The 26,159-nt window shown below is 34.3% G+C and overlaps 1 protein-coding gene across 1 annotated transcript in view; it reads right to left on the minus strand.

Moving 5' to 3' along the window:
* LOC149785555 (uncharacterized) overlaps positions 1-26,159 on the minus strand; it is a 59,650-nt gene that overhangs the window by 4,546 nt on the left and 28,945 nt on the right. Inside the window, exons 8-12 of the mRNA XM_089979906.1 lie at positions 21,202-21,244; positions 20,861-21,036; positions 17,011-17,067; positions 15,471-15,680; positions 5,447-5,666 (exon numbers count right to left, since the gene is read on the minus strand). Of these exons, the coding sequence (XP_089836032.1) occupies positions 5,447-5,666; positions 15,471-15,680; positions 17,011-17,067; positions 20,861-21,036; positions 21,202-21,244 (706 nt within the window). The remainder of the gene's footprint in view (positions 1-5,446; positions 5,667-15,470; positions 15,681-17,010; positions 17,068-20,860; positions 21,037-21,201; positions 21,245-26,159) is intronic.

The raw sequence follows: 26,159 nt of genomic DNA on the forward strand, positions 1-26,159 counted from the left end.
TTAATAGCAGATGCACTTTCCCTGCATATAAAAATGTATTATTTCATGTACACTTTGTATAACTTGTAAGAATTCTTCTTATGTTACTTATTTAAAAAACATAATGTGTAATCAATCTATGGTAAAAAGGAAGCTTTATTAGATAAATCTTTCTTTTTCTTTATGGAGGGAGTGGTACATATATTTGATTTAATTTAAATTTTATTTAATTTAATTGTTTGTTTGATAGTTGTAATTTGTTTTAATCCATTACATGCTATTGTAATGTAATTTTATTTACCAGAATTTGATATTTTCCAGAAATTAGTTTGACCTGTTTTTCATAAACACCTAATAATAGAAACCAAAATTGCAAGCTTGTTTTAAAGCTTGCAGCAAGCTTGCCACAAGCTTATTTATAAAGCTTGCGGCAAGCTTGTATTTGGAACATTGCAGCAAGCTTATTTATAAAGCTTGCGGCAAGCTTGTATTTGGAACATTGCAGCAAGCTTGCACAAGCTTATTTATAAAGCTTGCGGCAAGCTTTTATTTGGAACATTGCAGCAAGCTTGTGTCAAGCTTGTATTTGGAACACTGCAGCAAGCTTATTTAACAAAAGTGTCATAAGCATGCACAAGCTTGCGAAAGCTTAAGCTTGCACAAGCTTGCACAAGCTTAAGCTTGCACAAGCATGCGCAAGCTTGTTATTTATTTACCTAGTACAGTAAGTATACACAAGCTTGTGCAAGCTTGTTACTAGCTTGCGCAAGCTTGTTACTAGCTTGTTGCAAGCTTGCAGAGATTTCTTGCTACAAGCATCTGGGCTTTCAAAAATCAGACATGATTGTGTTTTCCCCCCTTCCAAAAAAACCCCTGAAAATGTGAAGGGGGGGGGGTCTGGGAGTCCGAAGGCCCCTGTCCAAAAATGCATTTTAGACTCAACTGCTCCTGGTGGACCAAATTATCATAATTTATTGCAAAGTTTTACTTCATTCCAATGAAGTAATCTGCATATTTAATGATTAAATAATGCAATCTTATAGTTGCAATGCAGTGGAAAACAAATCTGTTCTGCCAAAACATTAAGTTTAATTCCATTGTTCAAGTTCATTCATTCACTGCAAGCTTACCCAAGGCTGCAGAAGCTTTATGTGTTCCCCTAGCTGCAAGTGTCACGCCCCTATGAAATGATCATGAATAATGAATGAACTGTTCATGAACTTGGTTCAAGAACCATTCATGAAAGTTCATCAAAAGGTTCATGAATTATTCTAGAATGTGCATGAATTGAAAACAGTCCACAAATTGGATCATCATCATTCATGAACAAGTGCATGAACATATTCATGAACTATGATGAACAAAGTTTCTCAATGATTCATGACTTCACGAACAGTGCCTATAAAACAAAATATGATAACCTGACAAGTCACAAATACCTATTCATCCTGAATCATACAATAACCTTAGATGGGGGATGGGGTTAATACAGTATAAAATGCAACATATTATCTTAAAAACTGTATTTGATTTCAGATAAATTTAAACTGACAAGTGATATTCTTTTTTTTTACCCTTAGCAACACTTTTTGTATGTTCTGTAATTTTTCTTTGAAAAATTTTCAAGAGATATTGGGGCAGTTGCCTGCAATCAACTGTTGAAGCATATTTCATCGTCATGGGGCTGTCTTTCAGCTGGGGTTTCTCCTGACCAATCTTCTTCCAGAGACTGACCTGTCTTATAACTCTTTTGTGAAGATGTTCAGGGTCTATAATTTAATCAAATCCTGTCCATTGTCACTACTGAATGTCTCCTTCTGCAACTTAAGCTGTTCCATCTGATTACTGTTTGGATCTTTAACATTGTTGCAGCAGTCAAAATTTAATGTCTCTTCCATCTTGAATCCTCCAGTTTTCAAATTTTCATCCTTAACCTACAAACTTCATCCTCTAACAATTTTACTTTTCTGCTGTCTGGTCTGAAAAAAAGGTAAAGTTAGTTAATTACAGATAATCTCTGATCAACATTGTTTTTAGCTTTTAGCACATTATCATTGTACCCCACTTTACTTACTGGAATAATATGATCCAACTCAAAAATGATTTAATCCCTTACACATAATACTGAGCTTTTATATTATTGCAGAATTTTGTCACTGTTTTATATTAACTGAATCTGCCTAGCCATAGGTATAGTCACAGGAGACGGATGTTTTATTCAGTAAAATATGACATTTTTTTGACAACACCATTACACTAAATAACCGTATATATTACAGATAACGGTTATTTCATGCTTTCAAATATTTTCGCCATTTTTTATTGATAAAACGCCAGACTTGTGTGGTATAGGCCCTTAGTATGTCACTAATGCATCCACTCCGACTCCGCATGTTGCGTATACCTGTTTCCGGTTTCATCACGTTGTTATTTGCACTTTTATTGTGAACAGTTTCACGCATTAACTATTTTCTTAAGTTTTTTTTTTTTAAATTACGAAATTACATCAGATTATAGAAATAGTGATGTCATGTAAAAGAAAACGATCTTGAACATCTCAACTCCTATCGATATCAAACCACGTCTGGTATCGAGAACTGAGGGGGGGGGGTGATAATGTTTAGTGATTTTCAAAACTTCGATGAGCAAGTTTAAATTAGGTCTGAACAAAATCGTGTCATTAGCTTGGTTATAAATAATATGATGACATATATAAACCAATAAAATATCCATATAACTTCTACTGAAATAATCACGAATGACCAAGAAAAAGATACTCACCGTAATTCTGGTCATCCGGGCTTGGTACGCTTTTCCGCCTAATTTTGCTCTCACCAAATCATTTCCTTCACATTCTTCAAAGTCGCTTCTCTGCACTTCTACTTACTTTAAAAAAATGATATTGAAAATATTCTCATCTGTCCATTCCATGGAGTCCACGGTTTTTGTTCGAGGTTTTTGCCTAACCATCTGCATGATCTTTGGTTTCTGAGGAAGCTTAACTGTTGAAATCGCGCGCGTATATTAACCAATCATATCACGTCTTTTTTCAAAGTCATCCAATCAGAATAATCGTTGTTAATATATTTCGGTTTTTACTGCAAATTGGCAACCAGTGACTAAGTCAATAGAATATGCAGTTTATAACAGTAATGGAGAGAAGAAAAAAAACGTTAGAACAAAGTCATTGAAAGCTTTTTAAAGCAAATACATTTTGTTGATGCTGGCCAGAAAATATTTTCCCATATTAATCCAGAAATACTCAGGTTAAGTAAACAAGTATTGAATTAAAGATCTGTACGAACATTTATACAGTATATCATTTTAAAAAAAGAAGAAAAATTCACCTTTATTTAAATTTCACTAATATTGTGAGAAGTTTGTATGATAAATTTTCATGAACATTTTATGAATATAATGATATAGATATTTAATATACATTTTTTTAAGAAATACCATGGTATTGCATCAAAGTACTTGAATTGTTCATCAACCATTAGTTCATGACATTTCAGGAACTTCAAAGATATTATAATAGTTCATAAAAATTCATCAGTGTGTTCATGAACTTCAAGTACATGATTCATCAAAATTCTTGAAGTTCATGAACTTACTTGAGGAACTTTCATGAACACTTCATGATTGTTCATCAAGTCATGACTTTGTTTTCGTAGGGGCGTGACAGTGATGGTGCCTGCTACTTGGATACATGGTCTCAAACTTTCACAAGCAATGGATATATATATATATATATATATATATATATATATATATATATATATATATATATATATATATATATATGAAGAAACTTGTTGCAAGCTAGTTTAAATTTACTTTCTGAAACATACAAGAAAGCTTGCGCAAGCTAGTTTTACTTTCTGAAGAAAACAAGCTTGCGCAAGCTAATTTTACTTTCTGAAGAAAACTTGTTGCAAGCTAGTTTAAATTTACTTTCTGAAACATACAAGAAAGCTTGCGCAAGCTAGTTTTACTTTCTGAAGAAAACAAGCTTGCGCAAGCTAATTTTACTTTCTGAAGAAAACAAGTAAGCTTGCGCAAGCTAGTTTTACTGTATGAAACAAACAAGAAAGCTTGTGCAAGCTAGTTTTAATTTCTGAAGCAAACAAGAAAGCTTGTACAAGCTTGTGCAAGCTTGCGGTTATATCCAGCTATCTTGCCTAAGCCTGCACTTGCTTGTACAAGCTTGCGCAAGCATCCATGTTAGCTTATAAACATCAAACTAGCTTATCGCAAGCTTACCGCAAGCTTGCCACAAGCTTTCAGCAAGGATGTATTTGGGTTTGGGTTTGTATCTAATTGCTGACCTAGTTCCTGACCTTGATTCAGAAATCAGTGAATTGAAGTAAACAACTTAAAAAAAAAAAAGTTATTACTCTTTCTTAGTGTATGAGTCACAGAATGAAATCAAGGCCATACTGGTAGTATGTGATGTTAAGCATGTAAAGTTTCTATGTGGTTCTAGAAACATGATCATGTCACCCTCATGTGGCAATCTGTTTTGCATCTTAAAATAGTGGATAACTCTTTTCTATAGAAAATTAGTCAGTTGGGCTATAAACCATTGACACTTAAAGGTGTTTTGCTGTGACCAGTTTGAGTTGAAATTTCTATTTTATGGAATTATTAACTCCTCTTCCTGGAAATATTTATGTGCTCATATAGATTTCTTGGACAAAGACACATTTATTGCAACTGTATTTGGAATTCAAAACTGGAATATTATTTTCTGTGGTTCAACAAGGAACTGTTGACACATCAGGACAACACTGACCACATCATACATCATCGTCCTCCATCTTGGATATTTTATTAGGACTCCAATTCAGATTCATTTAGGACATTTTATTTCTAGGACTTCTATTTTTTAATTCTTGGCTTATTCTTGGATTTTTTTTGGATTTGATTCATAGAGATACAAGTTCTTTTTCTCATTTTTACCTTGTTTTTTTAGGAAAATAAATTATTTTTTAAATCTGACAAAGCTTGTTGTCTTCACTCTTTTCTTGTTACTGTTTTTAAGAGCCTTAATAAAGATTTAACACTTGAAGTAACAGTGTTTAAGTCTGCAATATAATCTAGTAAGTGGCTACACTTAGTTGCCATCAAGCTGGCTTATTGTGATGCTATACTGGTTTTATACCTTCCATTTATTGGATTTAGCACCAATCCCTCCCTGTGTATATCAAGCAGAAACTAACTGCCACCTAGGTAGTCAGATAACAGCTTTTTAGCTACAATGTTTTAGCCCTGGAGGTCTGGATTTGCAAAGTAGTCATTGTTCTCCTAAGGTATGATCATAACATATTTCAATAAGTACAAGATGTTTCTATTGCATACATATCACCCCCTCCACCACTGAAAAATAATTATGGGCATATCTTGCACGATTATGGCATTTCTCATATTCAGCTAACCTAAAAGAGAGACACAACAAATGTCCCACCTGTTGGCTTCTCGTTTCCTTCTTTTTCTAGGCAGGGTGCATGCTGCTTTCTCAATTTTTGTATCCATAAGAAACATGTATGTATGACAACCACCATTCTCAGCAGTTGTGGCCAGTCCACATGCTTTTATTGACATGTTCAAATAGTACATTAAAGTCATGTCTGTCACTGCTAAGCTCAGCCCAAAGCTGTTTCCAACATTTTCTGATAGATTGAAACCTGTTAAACAATAAAAAGTTTATTAAGAAACTATACTAAACAGGAATATTTAATAACTCCATATATGGAACAAGTAAAACTGCTTGGTTTTGTTATTTACAGTACACAAACACAGATTATTTAGTGCTGCAGTTATTGGAGTAAAGTATTTTACCAAAGCCAGCTTGGGCTGATCCAATGGTAGCATTTGAACCCACAACTTTCAGTTGCAAAAACAGTTACTAAAAACAAGAAAACAGAGAAAAACACAGTGAAACTTAAATATTATACATAAAGCGAGGAATTGATACCATACTCTAGAGAAACGTCAAATAACTAATTGTAATTAAAGCCTTTCAATGGTTAACAATTAAATCTGAATCATAAGGTAATTTGGGGTGTATCCAAGGGCATAGGTCATAAGAAGCAATCAGCATTTCAGAATCTGCTGACAACAAAAATTGCAAATCAAACTTGACCAATATCTAATTGCGTGAAAAGTGCATATGAAATTCAACAATTGTTTAGTTATTGGGCAGATATAAACTGGTTACGTTCTGTGCCTTTAAACTTAAAGTTATCATTTGATTTGCTTTGGCAATTCCAGGATCATGTAACCATTTAAGTCTTTGTTAAAAGCAAACGGAATATCTATCATACATTTACTAGAAGGGAAGATTCTTGCAGGTTTAAAGCATGAATATGTTCATTTAAAATTTAGTATGAACAATATATTTATCACAAAACTGTTTTTACTGGTACATATTTTCCAATATGAATTTTATCAACTGAAAATAGATAAGAAAATGTTCACAGCTGTAACATGAATGATCCAATTATCAAGCTGCATTTCCATTACTGCAAGAAAGAAAGTCACAAAAACCAGTCTCAAGCACAAAAGTTGTTAAAGGTGTGATAATATCATACACTAATACCAGACGTACAACTTTGACGTCATAATCTAATGATTAAATTAAAAATGAAAATCATACAGATCACAACAATACTCACTGGTAAGTCATTGAAAAAAACAACAACTGAAAATTGGAATCTGGTATCTACAATATACATCCATAAAGACCTTTTGCACATTTCATGGCTCTACTCATGTTATTAAGATTATTTGTTAGATTCTTAAGATAAATATTTTTATTTTAAAGTGAAATTGACAAATGTATAATTTCATGATATGGTTTCATCTTTAGAGTGAAGACAATTATCATTACTATTTCTGGTTAGATGAAGCAATGACTCAAACAACTGAACAGAAGCATAAAGTTCTAGTTGTTTCCATCTTGAATGGCTCCTCTGATCAGTGGCTACCCATTTTTATGTGGCTCTAATCCCTCGACATTGAAGATTTTGTGTTCAAAGTATTCCTCTATGATGGCCACCCCTCTAATGTGGCCAGCAGCTGGCATATTATTGCAAAAACTGTGAAATATACCTCACATGATTGGCCACATAATGTGGTTTACAAATTGAAATTTACTGTATATTTAATGATTTCTCAATTCAACACATTAATATTTGTTCCAACATGCCAATTAAGAAACTTTAATCCACACAAAGAGGTAAGTAATCTGATTGTCTTTACTCCTACATGTTCCTTAGATGTCAGGTTCTGTCACTTTGATAATTACTGGCTATTATTACCACCTATATCTATTAAGATGAAATTGCAAACTGCTGAGAAACACAGTATTGTTCATGACAAGACAGCATGACATAAAGTCACCAGAAAGAAAAAAACATGGTATGATGGCTATTGTGGATTCTCTCCTGGATTATGAAGTGTACTTGTAAAGATACCAGACAAAACCAGTGGATCATGTGATACACCAAGTAAACAATAAATACTTCATGTAACAATTAAAAAATTTTCAATTAACAAATAAGTTGTAAAAAGTGCAAAATGTCATCAAAAAATTTCAGTTTAGAAGGTCAGGTGAAGTAATTCAACTAAATGTAAAGAGTTAGATTTCTTTGATCCATGCTGAGAAATTTGAAGTCACAAAGATTTGAATATTATCAACATACATTCCATACAAAGTGGGAAAATAGAATCAATTGTTACAGCTTGATTATTCACAACTTTTAAAATAGCACTGGTATAAGTTTTAACACATTGATTCAATACAATTGTGATTTTAAAAAAAAAAAATATTTAAAAATCAGTTATGCCTTTATACTTTACTTGCAAGTGTTACTCACATCTGTGTGATTCCCCTCTATAAAGTCCATCCCTTAAACAGGGCCACTTTTCTGCTGCAGAAGGGGTGGCCTTAGAAGTTGGGAAACACCAAACAGAGAAGGCATAAAAAATAAAAACATGAACTACATATACAGACCTGCCCCCTTTAGTGGAATGAACAATCAGTATGTCAAAGGGAAATGGAGAGGAAAAAGAAAAAGCAGGATCAGTGTTTGCAACCATATATTTAACAAAAATTTGCAAAGGAACTGACATTTCCACTGTATAATATCCTATTTACTTAATGTCCAAAACATACGCTACAGTCATGCTGTGAAAATCTATCATTTTTTACTTGCATCTTTTATGCTATTCTTTAGAATTAGGGCTGTTCCAGTAAAACATATATCTCCCCCCAGGGACGGCACTTCAAAAAAACTTCTGTAGGAGGATCTGTTTCAACTATTTTGATTCTGACAGTGGAAGGTTGGTTAGGAAAATCACTTCTGTTGTGGGTTGTGCTAACAAAATGAGAAATTGCTGGTGGGGTTGACAGAAAGAAGATAATAACAAAAAAAAACGAATATATATTTAAAATCGCATCTACCCTCTCCTAGCGGTCTAACGTGAATAAAACATTGGGTCAGAAAATGATGCCAGTACACGCGAGTGCACGTAATTTGTACGAATTGGCGTACTTTTAAAGCAGTGATACGCGTTTGGCAAATTACGTCAACGCCGTGGATATAAAAAAAAATGTTCTTTGTGCAGTATGCAGTTTTTATTAAACTTTAAAATTTAACTTTAAAAGTGCATTTCATGACGTAATTTGCGCTGCCGCAGCTGTCTCACATCACCTGATGCGACATCCAGATATCTGGATACTTCGGTTCGACATGAATTGCTGTTAAACTAAATTTGATTCGTTCTTTGGCCGAGGAACAAGCATTTTATGGAGTTTTAGCCTTACTTTCATCGTGGAAGTTTTACAAATGCGTGTTTCCAAAAAGGGCCACACAGGAAACCAAAATGGTTGAATCACAACACGGTGTGTCTTCAGACGAAGTTTTCGTTGGCAAATACTGGCTGGTGATAGCTATGATGACAATAAATTTCATGTACATCGGTCTGCTGGACATTGGAAAAATGTCACTGGAAATACCAGTGTGTGATTTTGAGCCTAAAATTGATGTTGAGTGCGAGTCCGATGTACGTGTTGGATGGACAATATACCGGTTATATTTATTAAATATACCCATGTCTAAACAAGCAGACTATGGGAATGTTGGACTTAAAACCCTAATACATCATTATGGAAGAGAAAAATCTGGCATAAGAGGCAGCAAAACACTGATTCAAGGAAGTGAATCTTTGGCAGGGTTCATGTTAGTGAAAACTGACAGAGGTCTCAGAAATGCTTATAATCACGCGTATTTGGACGCCAATTTTTTTATTTAGGTGGGCAGTAAAATTCAAAGACTTGCCAGTCCTGCTTCAGTTACCTGCATAGTGGGAAAATGTGTTGATCAGTTAGCTGTGATGATATTTTCAATGACAGAATTCAGTGGTTGAAAGGCCCCCCCCCGGTCGTCACCATTATAAGCGTACATCAAAAGAACATGATGCAATAGCTAAGCGGCGAGATCAAAGGCTTTGACTAGCAGCTGGGTGGGAAAATATACTGATATTTACAGTGCTTGAATTCAAAGGCAGAAATATCAAGAGATGTACATGTGGTCATTTATAACAGTACATCAAATAAACAACTTTAGCTTTAATTCTTGTGTTCACTTCCGAGTGTACCTGTATAGTGGGAAAATGTGTTGATCAGTTAGCTGTGATGATATTTACAATGACAGAATTTAGTGGTTGAAAGCCCCCCCCCCTCCCACCGGTCGTCACCATTATAAGAATACATCAAAAGAACATGCTGCAATAGCTAAGCGGCGAGATCAAAGGCTTTGACTGGCAGCTGGGTGGGAAAATCTACTGATATTTACAGTGCTTGAATTCAGAGGCAGAAATACCCAGAGATGTACATGTGGTCATTTATAACAGTACATCAAATAAACAACTTTAGCTTTCATTCGTATGTTCCTTTCCGAGTGTAATGGAATAAGCAGTGCACGTGTACTCGGAATCTTGACATGTTGAGACATAGACTTCAAAGAGTATTTTGGGGTTCAACGGCAAACTGACGAAGATTGTGAGATTGAGGAGAGGACTAAAGTTGCTAGAACTGATAGTTTGAAAGGGACATTAGCCAAGTGTAAGAAAGTGTGTGATGCCTAGCTTAGTGCTTTGAATAAGACCTTCCTTGGATTGAAAAAATTCAGACTCACTCTGATGGACAACCAAGAGCTATGTCCGTGTTTTAAGGAATGTAGAAATTAAATTCTAAACCAAAATGGGAGCCATGGACTCTTAGTTTTAAAATCCTAACGAGACCTCTGGTTCAAAACTTTTCTTTTTGGGACAGAGATATCCAAGAGAGAATACCCATGGGGCCATACATGTGAGATGTTGAAAATTGCACAATCATAAAGAACAGTAACTTGTTCAAGATAGTTATGCATATGCGTTTCAGACAGCAGGCAATGAAAGGAGTTCACAGCACAATAATATTTGTACACCGAAGAAGAGGATCATATTAAATTCAGAAACAAATAACAGATTTATGCTCGTAGGGAACATCAGAGAATCCCCATGCAACATAATTAAGTTTGTGTAGATTTCAAGTTGGCAGAACCACTGAGCAACAAAAGAAGAGAAACACAAACTTTTGTATCATGCAGATGTATGACCAAATGATGTACATGCTCTCTATGTGCAAAAATTAAATGACATTAAGCATAAGAGACTGAACTGATCTGTGTAAACTCGAAGCAAGATGGATACAAATTTGTCCCGTTTGTGTTTGGTTCTTCCTATGTATAATTTGATCGTGGTGGTATTTTCTGCAGACCATTTGGCACTTATTTCCAAGCCATCATTTGGTATTTGTATTGCAAAATGGATACCTAAAATTGTATATTATCTAGTAGAATACATTTTTAAGCAGTATCATTAACTGATGATGAAATTGATGAAAAAATACTTGATGTCCTTTACTACACTACTAATCTGTTCATCATGATTCTTTTTTTTTACCATCTCCTTTAGTCTTACTGGTACCAGCGCTTTTAATAAAATTGTAACTTCTATTTTCTTGGATTCTAAATATTTGTAATGATGTGTTATTGTCAAAAGATAAAATGTGCTTAGTGTTGTAAAATCTAAAACTATTAATTAGCAAGGGACTAAAGTAAAAAGTGGACAGAAATTACTGCCATATTACAATGCTGTTAGAAACAACAGAATAGTTTACAAGATGTATTTTGCACAAAGTTGTAGAACTAGTGCTCTTATTGTCACCACATATTCTACTTAAATAATTATATTGTTATTTCTATATATTCCTATCAGTATTTTCCCAGTGATAGTAATTTTCTGATCTGATGTTCATTTCTTGTGCAACTTTTACACATCAAGAATTCTCACTGTATCATTATAAACAATGTAATCTGCACCAAATTGAGTTGTTTGAGAAGAAATTAATTTTTTTTAACCCCAAAATCACTGAAGCTATGAGTTCTTGCATTAAAGTCTCACATTAAATAACATTTGAAGTAGCCACAATAGTAGTTTAGGATGCAACTGCACCAATTTCACCTTTGGTATATCCAAAACTTGAATGTGATGGAGGAACATTATGAGCTCCAAAATAAATACATCAAGCTTAGAACCTGTTCATTGACTATGAATCAAGTATCGGAGTCCAACTGAATTGCTAGAAATTTTTTAATTCTTTTGACAACATCATAATTAGCTGTCAAATATGGAGTAAGCCTATAGCCTTTATGCATCCCAACCAAGACCCCACCACAAACACGTGACCATGCCCAATGACATCACAGTAATAATCGCTATAAAACTAGAGATGACATCTCTTCGAGAATTTTGATTTCAGTAGAGCTGTAACAGAGTGGAATAGTAAGAAAGTAAGAAAGAGACTGACAGATATTTAAGTGTTAGGGAGATATTTAACAATGGCTATTCCCACCACCACCACTTTCTCATTGGAGATCAAACACACACAAAACTTAGAGTACATCCTGAAATCCTGTCAGCATCCCTGCAGAGGAGATAACTTGACTATTCAATTTTATTGGTCTCTGGTTATCCGATGGTATTTCTGTTACTTGAACATTATCTTACAGTGTGTCCATTCAGCATGGTCGAAAAAGGCTTACAACCATTGAGAGTTGTTCAAGGACTCGTATCACTACAGATGTGAAAGAACGAGAACCATACTAAGAATCAGTGAAGATAAAATAGAGTATATATGGGTTCGACTGTCCCTGATTGGTTGATAATGAAAGTAAGTTATAGTAAAAGCAATCTTTTGAGAGCTTGTCCTACTTGTAACTGAAAAAACTGAGGGACATTGTTTTATTAACATAATTTCCATCCCTTTACAGACCTGAGTTTGGACGACTCATTACTGAAATCAGCAGCTGACTCTTTGGTGCAGTATTGAAAGCACACATTTCAAATTTGTATAGATCCAGAAAATGGTGGGGCTGTTATGTTTTTTCTTCTTCACAAAAGCTGTCATCATAAATGAGTCTATATTGATATAAATTTGATCATGAGCACTCAAAATTTAAAGTTACTGAATTTTAATATCGTGGTGTTTGCACAAATTTACAGTGGGAACTGAATTAGTGCAGAGTCCTGAACTCTTGAGTTTTGTGCAGAAATATGGAATCCATGCAGAATACATCCAGAAATGTAGAGGTTTTCAATCTTGGATTTAGTCTCTCCATTGTTTTCACACTGATATGCATATTCACAGAACATCTGTATAGTAATTAGTTGGAAAAGTGAGAAATTTAGATACATATCATAAACAAGACAAACAGTATGGGGGGGGGGAGAAGATCATAAGAACAGGCTGGAATGGACAAGTATAAAAAAAAACAATGAGTAGAAGTGTGCCTCTATTTTATGTGTACAACATTATTTTCTTGGCTTCAGTAAGAAATTTCATCAAAAGGAAGACAATAAAGGGTGTACAGTTAACTAAACCAATATGAATTTAGCTACTTAAAAGCTGTATCAAATTGATTTTAACCTTCTGGTCTGTTTCTGTCCATTCTGGTGATAATGTCCAGTGAATCAGTATGATTGGAAAAAATATTTGGCAAATTTAAAAAATTAAAAAACTTTTGGCAGATTATGATTATACCCTACTTCTATCTGAGAGAGTGTGAATAATTTTATTTCTTGGTTTGCTGATTGTGGTTGTTGCTCAATTCAAATTCATCATTGAAAAACATTGATGCATTCTCATCTGATATTGGTGAATATAGCTTGAATAAGTTATAACAGTTTAGTTGGAACAATGAACATTGTTAAGAGAAAATCTTAGTGAGCTAACATGTAAACCTTTCAGCAGTGTGTGATGCAGGATTGCTCAAGACTTTTCCATCTCGTATGCTTACCATGAAAACTCCATTTGCACCTACTGATGATGACTTTAAGGTAAATGTCAGAAACGCATAATTGACAATATTCTAAGGTCTGCAAAAATTACTTTAGTCAAAAGTTATAAACTCATACAGCTGTGGCAAAAATGACTGACTAGTACCTTTGCTGCTGTGGCCACGGTTGATTAGTTGGTTGATTCAGTGTGGTTTGATTTTGGGTTTTTTGGTGATTTATTTTACAATATATTAGGTGGAGGAAGAACCCTGAAAGACCACCAACCTAAATTGGTTGATCTGTGACACAAACTCACTTGGTGAGATGTTTAAGTGATGTAAAAGCAAGCACCTTAGTACACTTGGGCACATGGAGCCTCTGTTGATTTGATGTTTTATCTCCAACAGCTGAAGTCATTTAGACATGAGATCTCCAGGGTTTCAGTAGATCATTATGGCCTTTTACACCATTTTCAGATGAAGAGAATCTATATATGGCAGCCAGTTTTACTGCTGAAGAAAATCCAAGTCCTTTTGAGACACCAAACACCACTTATGTAGAACCACTGACCTTCCACAAGTAACTGGCAACATTTTCATTTACATATTGGAGGCAAGTAATCACATGACAAACATCTTGTACCACTGCCATGGAAGCCCCTCAGATCTGTATCACAAGACAAGCATCTTATACCACTCTGCCATGAAAGCCCCTCAGGTCATAGGTGTAAGTCTTGTATGAAAGACTAGAAGTGGGAGATAGAACCTGTGACAACTGGATTGAAAGTGCAGAACGTTACTGTTAGGCCATCAGTGATGATTATGATGCTGTTGACAATACAGTTAACTGCAATGACCGATTTTATGAGTGCTCTGGGAAAAATGATTCTTTGACTTTCATCCATTTTTTTAAATCTATGATATACAAATGTTTGACTTGCTATATTTTTTAATAACTTTATATTAGTCTTGCAACAAGGCGTAAAAATAAGACATCGGTAACTGAAAAAGATGTTCTTACAAGAAATGATATAGTGTAAAAGTAGACAAAGGATGCAACATCACTTCCACAGGCATCATTGTTTTTTTTCTTCTGACAAATCATACAAGTTTACCAAAACATTTATTGGAAAAAATAATAACAGTGAATCATAGAATCTGACCACACATTTAAAGCAATATAAGATTTAACTATTATTCTAATCAAAAGCAGCATGCCTGAGAACAAAGAAAAATAGCAAGACATATTGATCACTTTAGGAAACAGAGTTTAGTAAGGATACAAATTCATTATTTCTGTATTAGAATAGAAATATCTATAATAAAATCTGTATTCATGGATGTCAAATAAGTAGGTATTAAGGGACTGATCAATGACATCTACAGATAATAAGCCACCATGAAAATCTGTGATTTCACAGTATCAGAGACATACTTGGCTGACAGACAAACAAACAAAAGGACAAAAGACTGATTATAATGAATGAATAAAAATAAAAATATGCAGTAGATTATACGATGTATATGAATTCAGTAGATTACCTCCAGCCAGCTGTCATTTAAATCGCTTCTGTCCCCAACTCAATATTAAAATCGCTTCTACCGCCCACTAACCCATAGCTAGAAATTATGTTAAAAAATGTACTTCTGTAGGGGGCAGTGTTTCTCGATTAAAACACATCTGACGGTGGATCATAATCTTTTTAAACTGCTTCCGTTGTGGGTTGGTTGAATTTGAAAGTGCCTTCCCCCCGGGGGGTATATGTTTTACTGGAACAGCCCTTAATTAAATTAACTCATATCAGCATGCAAAATGAAAATGGAAAAATGATAGATTCTCATGGTATGACTGTGGTGTAATTCTCACAGAATTTCTGCATCACTTTTGCTCTATTCAAGAATGAAAAGGTTGTGGATTTGTTTGGCATTTTTAAAAATTGGGATTGGGGGTAATAACTCAGAAAATTGCAATTTTCTTACTTTAAACAAAAGAGATGATCCTAAGTAAACAGGGTAAGTGGCAGGCCTGCATATACACTAATGAAATGCAATGCAAGACTAACCTTATTAAGAAAGTACTCCAAAATTAAAAAAAATGTATCTTACTAGATGAAAATCCTGTTAGAGTTTTACTCCACTGTTTATTCTCAATTCCATAAGTAAGATTATTTTTACAATGGTCAAGCCCAACATTCACTTGTATGTAACGAGCTCCAGGGATGAAATCCAATTTCAAACAGCAGGTAACTGTCTGGCAGTCAGGTGTAAATGTACAAATGGTCTTCAGTGGTTCTGGAATGCTATCACTTGGGCAATCTTAAAATGAGAACATTCCACATGCAAGGATAAAAATTTTAAGATTAATATAATATCATGTCACAACATAGTTGTGAAGCAGTTATGGATTGTGTTCATTTTCCAGTTTTAGCAAAATGTGAAGCATATTTTCAAGTAGAATGAGACTTTCACCTTATAATGTACAGAAACATTTCCCTTTCATAAACCTCTTTAGATGTATATTTCCACTGTTCACTTTAAGGAATATATTCAAATTAGTACCTCCCAAAGATCACTTAACTGGTAAAATATTATCATTTTTTGAGAATCTACCTTCTTTATCAATTGAAAACATTTGCCAAAATGGGTTCACTTCAATAATCAGTTTGATTGGGAAATCTTTTTCATTTTAATTCTACTTAAAAGTATGTCAAACTAGTTGTGAGAAATTTACTTCCTGACTTACTACTGTTGGTTATATGCATTTGATTGAGCAAATATTGTTGTCAAACCAGTTCTTCCAGTACATTTATATAAACTTTACATTACACATTCTGTGCATGCATACATGGCCAGAATTTTACATGACTGGCAAGACAAGTATGATTTTATCAAAGTTGATTCATCAATAATTCCATCAATCAATAAGTAGATAACAAGTGGAATCTTGATCTCTTATGACCAAACTAATATTTTCTTTTGTAAATCTATTTCTACTGAACTTTTCACTGTAGATCTAATGTATAGCAATTCCAAATTTAAGTTTACAGAAAAGAAATGTGTCCATAAGACATAGATGCCCCCACCAGTATTCATGCAACTTAATGACAAAGTTCTAAATAAAAAACTTTCACAACTTTATTATATTATGTTAGAAAATAATTAAAATGAAACTTGACCTAAGTTTTAATAATATACATTATCATGCCAAACTTAATTTTACTCAAAACAATCAACCAAAAGTGAATGAAATAAAAGGAAATTCACAGTGTGTGTTATGTAATGAAATATCATGTAATGTGACATGATAATGGGTAACAGTCTGCTGTGACTAGATGGGTCATACTATATAGTCCCAAGGCATAAAGTTATATTTTAACAAAGAGCAGATTAATATATGTACTGTTATGATTGGGTAATTAAGAACTTGTTGTGTACAGAAAAATAAACTGTGTGAATAGGTTACAAATTGTCCAGGATTGTATTTCCTAACATATTTCTGAAAATAGTGATATTCAGCATAAGAAACAGATTAACTTTTAACAATTCTACTGACAACTGTTAATGGTTAACTTCACAAATAATTTAGATCCATCTTATTTTTAAAGTTAGGCAATCAAATAACAATTAGAATATTAAAATATTTTACCCATCTTTATTTTTGGTTGGGAGCACTCTGTATACTTCCAAAAGTCCACTGTCAGATCTATAAATAAACATAAAAATGCATTAAAAATATAGTTGGACATCTTTTGTGTCAACTAAATTTGATTATACATACTTGTTACTATTGCAATGTTTTCCTATTCCAGAACTCAAAGTACTCAGTCAAAGCTAAATATTCCCTCCTAAAATAGTAATGGAGAGCCCAGAATTGAAAAGAGCATGATCTGAGTTAAACTCCTTTGTGATAATCAGTATACAGAATATCTCCTTCTTCTGACTTGTATTGAGACTACAGGACAAATGAGTGAGGTGGGAGGTGGGAATCTTCGCAAATGTAACAGGTATATATTACATAATAAGAATTAGTTATAGAGTTATGAACTAAATTTTAATAGCAGTATACTATTTCCTGTTATCATTGCATTGCTGAATTTGTATATTAGGAGGGAAAATGATGTCCTCAATACAACTGGTATAGAAAACAACTGCATTAGGAGTGATCATTACTGTAAGAAAGTACAGCTAAGACCATGTGCTGTGCCATCGATGCAGGACCAAACAAAAATGCCAAAGATCAAACTAAGGCAAAATGAAGTGAAGGTTGTGTGAAACATCTGCAAGAAGGAGTTATTCAGGTAGGCTTAAGAATAACCTTAACTTCATGTACTATAATTCCCACAAAAGAATGGTCCCACTTAGTGACTCATAAGCACTTTTGATAGTTTGGACAATTCACTTGGATATGGTGGGAGCAACACTATCTGCAAAATCTTGGAGAGGTAGAAAGAGACAATTCTGACCATACCTTATCGCTTCTTTCAAAATAAATATATTTAAGGTAGAAAGGGTGATTATAAGCCAAAACTTTCCAAACAATTTCAACACCAGATCCAGGAAGAGAACCATGGAGTTTTGTTGTTTTCCATCTTCATGACTGCACTATTCCACATAATTATATGTACCTTTTTTATTAAAGAAGACAGTTTTAACTGTTGAAAGAAAATGGGCATAAGCAAAAGGGAAGGATGTTCCTAGAAATGAAGCCAGTATCGATCTTTAACACAGAATGAACTCTACCTGTGATGCCTGACCAAGCCCCTTCACAGTAGGCCAGATAAGCACCTACCAGCACACCAAAAAGAAGAAAACACTGCTGAAGAGCTGTCCTTTCCTAGTGCCAATCCCCTTCCTCCCTGGGGAAGGAGGAGGAGTCTGAAGACCTATTTGAAGGACACAAGAAGGTTACACACAATAGTTTTGGATGGGCATGCTTCTTGGCTGGTTTTGATAGGCTGGAAGTCATTGTCAGGGACCTGTATTACTGTTCCCTCAAATCCCTGGATGCTTTTAAGGGGGATGACACCTCTGAAGAATATTCCTGCTTCAAGTGGTGAAGCTTTTAAATGGATTTTACTCTTGTCCAGCAAGACCTAAGATGATGCCAATACATATTTATCCCTATGGAGGTCACATTTTTGCTGAGGGCGCAATTGATATGGAAAGTGCATGACATGTCTTCGCTGCAGCCTCCAGCAAACACTAAAGCAATAGTGGAAACAATTTCTCTTTCAAAATACTAAAGGAGGCAGATAAAATGAGATTGGCATGTGATGAATCATCACTAGGGTGTGAGCCTTAAGCTCCATAATTATTACCATTCCCCATCCAATATCCAAAAACTGGGATGCACCCAACTTTGATGGCTGGATGAGGCTTAAAGGGCCAAGGCAGTGATTGTACTTGATAGTTGGAGGTAGAGACCAGTGGCTGGAGTGGGGAGGAGGGGAAAACAGATTAACCCCTCTGCTGCCTGACAAACTCTTGAACCTAGAAGAAACAATTGTGTAAGCTCCTGGATCAATACAGAGTGCATGAGCAGCAGATTTAGATGAGAGGAGATTCCAGACAGTCTCTCTAGACTGGAGATAATTTTCTTGTTCTCAGCACTGAAAGGCTTAGGAAACAAATTTGTGCAAAGGAAGCAGTAAAATTCATTAACTACCTCACTGAATGTCCAAAGCTCCTCTTCCTCTAAGACCTGATCCCATAAGATGTGAAGGAGAGGAGACACCAATGGTGGGGGAGGAATTGTCACCAACAGTTCCTCTGAGAACACATTTGAGTCCACCATGATGAAGGGAGTATCACTGCTCCAAACCCACTCCCAAGGTGTGATAGGACTGTCCTTTCTAATATCTTCCTCCATGTACGGCTGGAGTTGAAAGAGCAAGTGTGTGGTTTGTCATAGTGGTGAGGTAAGTCTCACTTTCTAGTAAAGAGGATAAAGAGAATTCTCAGACCATGTAGAGATTTGACAGGAACATACGGATATGGAGGATGCCAATCCCAAGTCAGGAGAGCACAATCTGACTCCCTATCCCCAGAGGGATTGGGTATCAACCCAATCCCTGGTCCCCAGACCAATAAATGTGTGTATCATATGGCTGGCTGGTTGGATTGCCATTCTGAATTTGGCCAACCACAACAAGGGCTCGTTAAGTCATGTATAATATAACATGAAAAATGGCTAATACCCCAAGACAAGAACAACAACAACTATAACTAAGGGTTTTGCTCAGTTCATAGCAGGTGTGTGTACTGGGGTTAGAGGGTCGGCAGTAGACCTGCAGCATGGAATCCATCTTATATACAAGCTTGGTTAAATGTTAACTTACAGAAGTAAATAAACTCACCTCTGTTTACAGAAGAATGTAGACATAAACCAGTCTCCAAACAGCATATTTACATGGCAAATATGTGATTCAAATTCTGACTCAAAATTAAACTTGTTTACATATTCTATAGTCTGCTGTTCCAATTTAAGTACTGCAAATATCCAGTCACAAATACATTACAGTAAATATGGGAATTTCTGCACCCAGTAAAACCTTTCACAGGAATACTACAACAATGTAACGTTTAGTTGTGAAAGTGACATGTTAGGTTATGCAAACATGGATCATCTAGGCTACTGTGCTCTAACAGGGTACTGCATCAAAGTGACATCACATGCATTGGACATTCTGTGTTGAAAAATGATTTTCACTGTGTAAAATGTTCTGTTCATTAGGAAGGAAACTTGTTCTTTGTCTTTGTAAGAAAAGTATAATCTACGTTTAAATGTTAATGCTAGTTCAACTTTATTTGGGACTATTTTAATATGCACAACAAATGAAAGAACAAATGAAAGGTGCAGCACCTGTCAGAATGAACAAAATTATTCATTCTTCTAACTAAAAAATTTCCAATGAAATAAAAACTATGTGATAAAAAGAATCTCAAATTAGTAATAATTTAATATTAAATTTATGAAACTCACTGAATAGTGACCAGCATTTTGTTGCCAAAGCTCACAAAAGCTGGACATTATTCAACTCGTTTAATAAATTCAATATATTAAATCATTACCCATTTGAGATCCTTTACATATATTTTTTGACAACACTGATTTGTGTCATCTCTGTGATTTATGGTTGAGAAAATAACATATTTCCAATATGTAGAGAATAAATTCATCATGCAAACTCTAACAGTAAAATTTTGAATGAATTGTGACACATTAATAGATAAAAATTATCAAAGCTCTCACATTTATTTATCACAGATGCAAATGTATGCAAAATAAGTTCCTTCCATCTGTCACAACAGACCATTCATAGTTAGAAGATCCCCATATGACTGACAATTCACTACTGAAATATCTTTAGTAATTCAGTGGGTGAAATTATGAAAACTAATCTTGAGTAAGTTTCTGTAAAACTCATCATAAAACCAACTTAAAGTTTTCTGCATCGGGGATAATGAAATATTCATAAGCAATAATTCCACTTTACCTGGAAATGGTAATCTTTCTGCAGTGATATTTGATTTTGTGTTGCTGCATAATGGATATTCATATTCTGCATTTTCCAAAAGTGGTGTATCTACTAAACATGTTGCATCTAGGCAAAGTTTCAGCCTAACATCCACTTTCAACTTCCTTTCTGATGGTATATTGCTGATTTTATATCTGTAAAGGACAAGTTTCAAATCTTTATTAATAGTATATCCACAATGCAAGTTTCACATAAATATGGATCCAAAGATTCTAACCCAAACATGTAGCACAGACACTGAGACAGACAAATTAATGCCAGAAAACTTCAAAAGAAGTATGAAAAACATTTAGACTTACTTGATTCCAAGAACATTGTGAATGCTAACAGCCTTTTCTTCACCTAAAAATACATATATATTTATTAGATATATTATATTTTTGATCCAGCATATTGTCGAAACTGGGTACAGTATTTGCTAGCCTACCTGGAAATATGGGCTTCATCTTATACTCTGAATTGATTTGTATATGTATTATGGATTATGTCATTAAAACCACATTATTGTATGTCACGTAATATTTTGTATGTAAATTTTTTTTCTTCAAAAGTACAAAAAATGTACATAAAGTAATTATTATTTGGGGAAAAGATTGTGTACAAAAAATGTAGCACCTGACATTGAGAAGGATTTTAAAATATTTACATAATCATCAGCATTAAATTCACATTGACAAGAGCATGCTTCTTGGCATGAGCGGAAGTAGTAACTGGCATGTTCTTAGGCTTTGCTGCCAAGTCTTATACCTAAGGGAAGATCACCCTGTCCAACCGCCACATAGGTCGACAGACAATTTTTAGCTCCTTTTAGCTAGAAGCAGTATCTGGGAGTGCTGGATTAGCGAGGTAGTAGTAGCAGTAGCTCTCCTAAGGTATTATGATTGGGTAATGTATTTAAAGAAGAAACTCCACTATAACTTGCCTTATGATAATGCTAATTCATATATAAGACAGTTGGGTATAGCTCCTAAATGTTTCAAACATTTTTACCTATTTCCCTGAACCAATTGTTTAATTACTATAAAGTTTATTGCCAAAATAAACTAGAAAGAGTGACAGTGCACTCAAGATTCTACACTGAAACCAAACATGAAAAAGACTGTATCTTGGTAAAGGTACATTAATGTCTAAGTAACAATGTATCAGAATATGTACACTGGTTCTTGAGCCAACATGATTATAAGCATTACTCCAAAACAGGATAAAAAGTTTAACACAGGCTAAAAATCAGTCCATCCTGTACAGAAATTTCTCATGGATTCCATGTGGAACACTTCAGGAATCCATATGAAAGAGATATGGACTGAAAAACTTAAGGAATCAGACAATTTATTCCATATCAATTCCATAAGTACTTCACAGCAAGTGAAAATTCCATATGGAATAAAGTTGCAACTTTAATTCAAAAGCACTTTTTTCCATATGGAAAGCAGGCTCATGTATTACAGCATCATGGAAAATACTCTCTGAAGAATTAATAACCTAAACTATCTGATTCAAATAAAAATATTGGTGGGAGTTAGAGTACATGTCAGTGTAGCTGATGTGGAAGGATGAATATACAGTAGTCCCCCTCTTGAACAGCCCCCCTGACCAGCGGCCACCCGCTCCTTACGGCCAGAATCCGTTGGCACCGATGAGTTTGTGTTCAAAAGTACCCCTCGCGAAAGGTCACCTGCTTAACGCGACCAGCGGCCAGCATATTAGTGCAAAATTATAAAATTTACCCCTCACAATTGGCCGCATTTTATTTGAATATGTATTCAGAACCAGTATTGTATTCATAACATATGTTAAGTAATCCAATTTCTGTTTCCCAATGTTAGGTTTTCGTTACTGAAAGAAGTGTTGAGTAAAGTACATTTACCACTAAGGTTAATATTATATCATTTACGCCTCACGAGAAGCCAAATTTATTCCATAAAAACCGAGAAAGACTCAAATTTTAATCCATACAAAAGGGTATGTACATGTAATCCAATTAGCCTTACTGCTGTGTTATCATAAGATGTCCAGTTTAGTCACTGTGATAATTGTTAAGATTACAATTATCAAACAGTAGTAACAGCTGAGAAGTGGCAGTATCGATGTACAATACCCAAGTCAGCAGGAAAATGGTTTAACAGCCTTTATGGCTTCCCTTAGTAAGATACTGAGCTTGTTCACTTTGGCAATCAGTGGCTATTACTGCTGACAATAATTGTCAAAATTACGAATCCTAGCGGCCACGAGGTCAAATCTGCGTGATGTTAATGGTACATATCGAAGCCGTTTTGGCTTCTCTCACTTAGTGTAAAGAAATGTATAAAAACAATAGGGTACCAGACTGCGACTAACGAATCACGTGACAAGATCACTTCCTTTAAAAACACGGCAATTTGTTTAGATGCATACAAAATTGTTTTATCAGTATTGTAGTTGGCAACATGAATAACATACTGCAAAAAGACCAATATGTCATCGAGAAAAATAAAAATTCTCAGTTTAGAGGAGAACGTGAAAGTAATTCAACTGACGGGAGGGGGGGTCGTTGAGGATCCTTGCAGAAAAATAACGTCGGGAAGACTCAGATAAACAATATCGTGAAAGATAATGAAACAGTTCTGCAGAAGTGGAAAGGTGAAATGGACGGAGAAAGTAAGATTGTTTGAGCCAGGAGACGTTTGTATGCTGATTTGAAAGACAAGAAAAAGCAAAAATTTTGTCAGTTGAATTGGGATATGACGACTTTACCGCAAGTAACGAATGGTTGCACATATTTCAAGTGCGACACAATGTCAAGAGTTCTGTCATTAGCGGTGAATCAGCTGATGTTAATAATGAAGTTGTCGAAGATTGGAACAAAAGACTAAACGAAATATGCAGGGGATATGACAGCAAGGATATTTTTAATGTGATGAGACTGTTTGTTTTTTTTTTTAGACTGTTACCAACAAAGTGACAGATGATGTGAACTGTAACATAATTATAAAGACAGTTTTAAAACTGTATCAATGGTTATTCATAGCATTCTTTTGCAAATGATGACAAAGTTTGTTTTACATTTATTTCACATCATGCATGTGATTTTTTAATTAAAATATTACATATTTAAAATTAAATGTACTTGTGACTTTTTTCGTATGTATTTACTATTCACATTTGTCATCCCCCTCTAGAAAGGCCACCCGCATTATAAGGCCACTTTCCTGCTGTATTAGGGATTGCCTTATAAGAGGGGGACTACTGCATACTCATATAAATTTGAAGAAACACATGCATATCAGTTTTCTTTAATTTATTTCCACAGATGTTTAAAAACAGAAAAAGACATGACCAAATAAGTAGAGAAAATATAACATGATCAGAAAATTAATATCTGGTAGTACAAGCATAGATGAATCTTTGGACTTAGAAAATTTGGTGCAAGGTGGATTTTGGGCTTGATCTCATGTTTATTCTGAAAAGTAATTTTTTGGCTTCTTATTAAAATATGCTCTACAAAAATCATACCCTAGTTAAAATGTAACTGAAATTTAAGCAAAATCACTGAACATTTCTTGACATTCGCTCAAATGTAATTTTTCACTAAAATTATGTTATTTTAGAAGATTTTTCCAAAATTTCTGAAAATATCAGTGAAATTTTGTGATTTAAATTTTAAAGACTCTGCCAACACTACTGAAAATATCAGTGGGAATTTGTGATTGAAAGAGTTTGTCAAAAATTCTAAAAATATAGTGATATTTTGTGACTGTAATATCACTGACATTTCAGTAAAAAATATCAATAGGATGTAATAAAAACATTTTTTGTTTCTTGTACAATTTGAATGATTTTCAGCTGTTTCTGATAGCCATAATTGTATTGTTTATTTTGGGCACAATAACTTCTTTCCAAATCTTTACGTGTTATATTTTTTTCTCCAAATTTTTTATTGTTGTTGTACTATTTTTGCTAACTTAAACTGGATTGAACTGCCCTTAAACAAGTTTTCTTGTTTTCTGTTTTAAATCAGAATTTCGCTTTTCTCCTGACCCGAATCTGATTTTCCTCGATACAGACCCTTTCTTTAATATCGTCTCCGAAACATTTTTAAAATAGTGCTATATCCGGTCTCATTCCGCAATGAGCTTTCTAATAAGTATCTGTTTTGCTTATTATTTAAAGGATGATTGCTGTAAAGAGCTTTCTGACTGGTCAAAATTTTGTACTTGTCCCATGAATCGTTGCATAACAGAAACTGATGGGAATGCTAAACATGGCAATTTGAGCAGGATACAAGTTTGAATAACTATTTGAAAAATGTGCAGCAATGAGAATAGCTTGAATGCAAAGTCAATGGGAACATAATTGATCAGTCTGAATGAAAACTGAACGCCAGGACTAGCATTTTCCTTTTTTGCCATAAAGAGCTTCACAGTAGCTGCTAACGTGCTAAACAGGACAATGAACTGAACCAGGATGATTTCGAAGTTATATATCTCAAAACTGATTAACTTCCAAAATGAATTTAAGGAGGAGAACATAAAGATCACTGGTGGGAATTGTTGCAAAATACCCATGTCTACCGAAGATCGTCATATCTTTGCAGAATTTTCTTGGCCCACACATAGAATCATCTTTCATTATCGTGAGGCATTATTGTATATATTATCAAAATATTCTAGGTGTGTTGTAATTCAATGTAAAATAAGAGTAATTATATCATGATAAATGGTTGTCATGGCTGCTTATGGAACAAGGTCTAATTCAAGAGACCACAACAGCATCATAGTTTGTACATTAATCAAAAATCAAGTCTGCAGTACAAGTGGCATAAGGCAGCTCCTAGCATTTCTTCTTTTTATAATAAATGTCTCAAATGGATGCTTTTCTGTAATTTTGCATTATTTTCACAGTTGAATTTTTCAATGCAGATTAATATTTTATATATGTTTATGTGTTCACAGATGCCTGTGCATGTTTTCCAGGCTTGATACTTTAATTTTTAAAATCACTTAATTATTTAGTGTCAAGCCAGATTCTTCACATCATGTTGTATATAATGTAAATATTATACATAACAGAAAGAAGGCCTTAAGGTAGATTAGTTTTGTAATTAATTAAGTTACCTTCTCTAAATAAAGTCATTATTATTCTTTTTATTATTATTATTATTAACTCCCATATCTCTTGCCTTGGATGTCATATAATTACAACATCTGTAAAAAAAAATCAGGCAAACTTAAATTAACCTTGGTTAATAAAGTCCTGTTTAATTCATATCCATTATTAA

This window comes from Sinohyriopsis cumingii, chromosome 13 (genome assembly GCF_028554795.1).
Source record: "Sinohyriopsis cumingii isolate HCF-2022 chromosome 13, ASM2855479v2, whole genome shotgun sequence".
Classification (NCBI taxonomy): Eukaryota; Metazoa; Mollusca; class Bivalvia; order Unionida; family Unionidae; genus Sinohyriopsis; species Sinohyriopsis cumingii.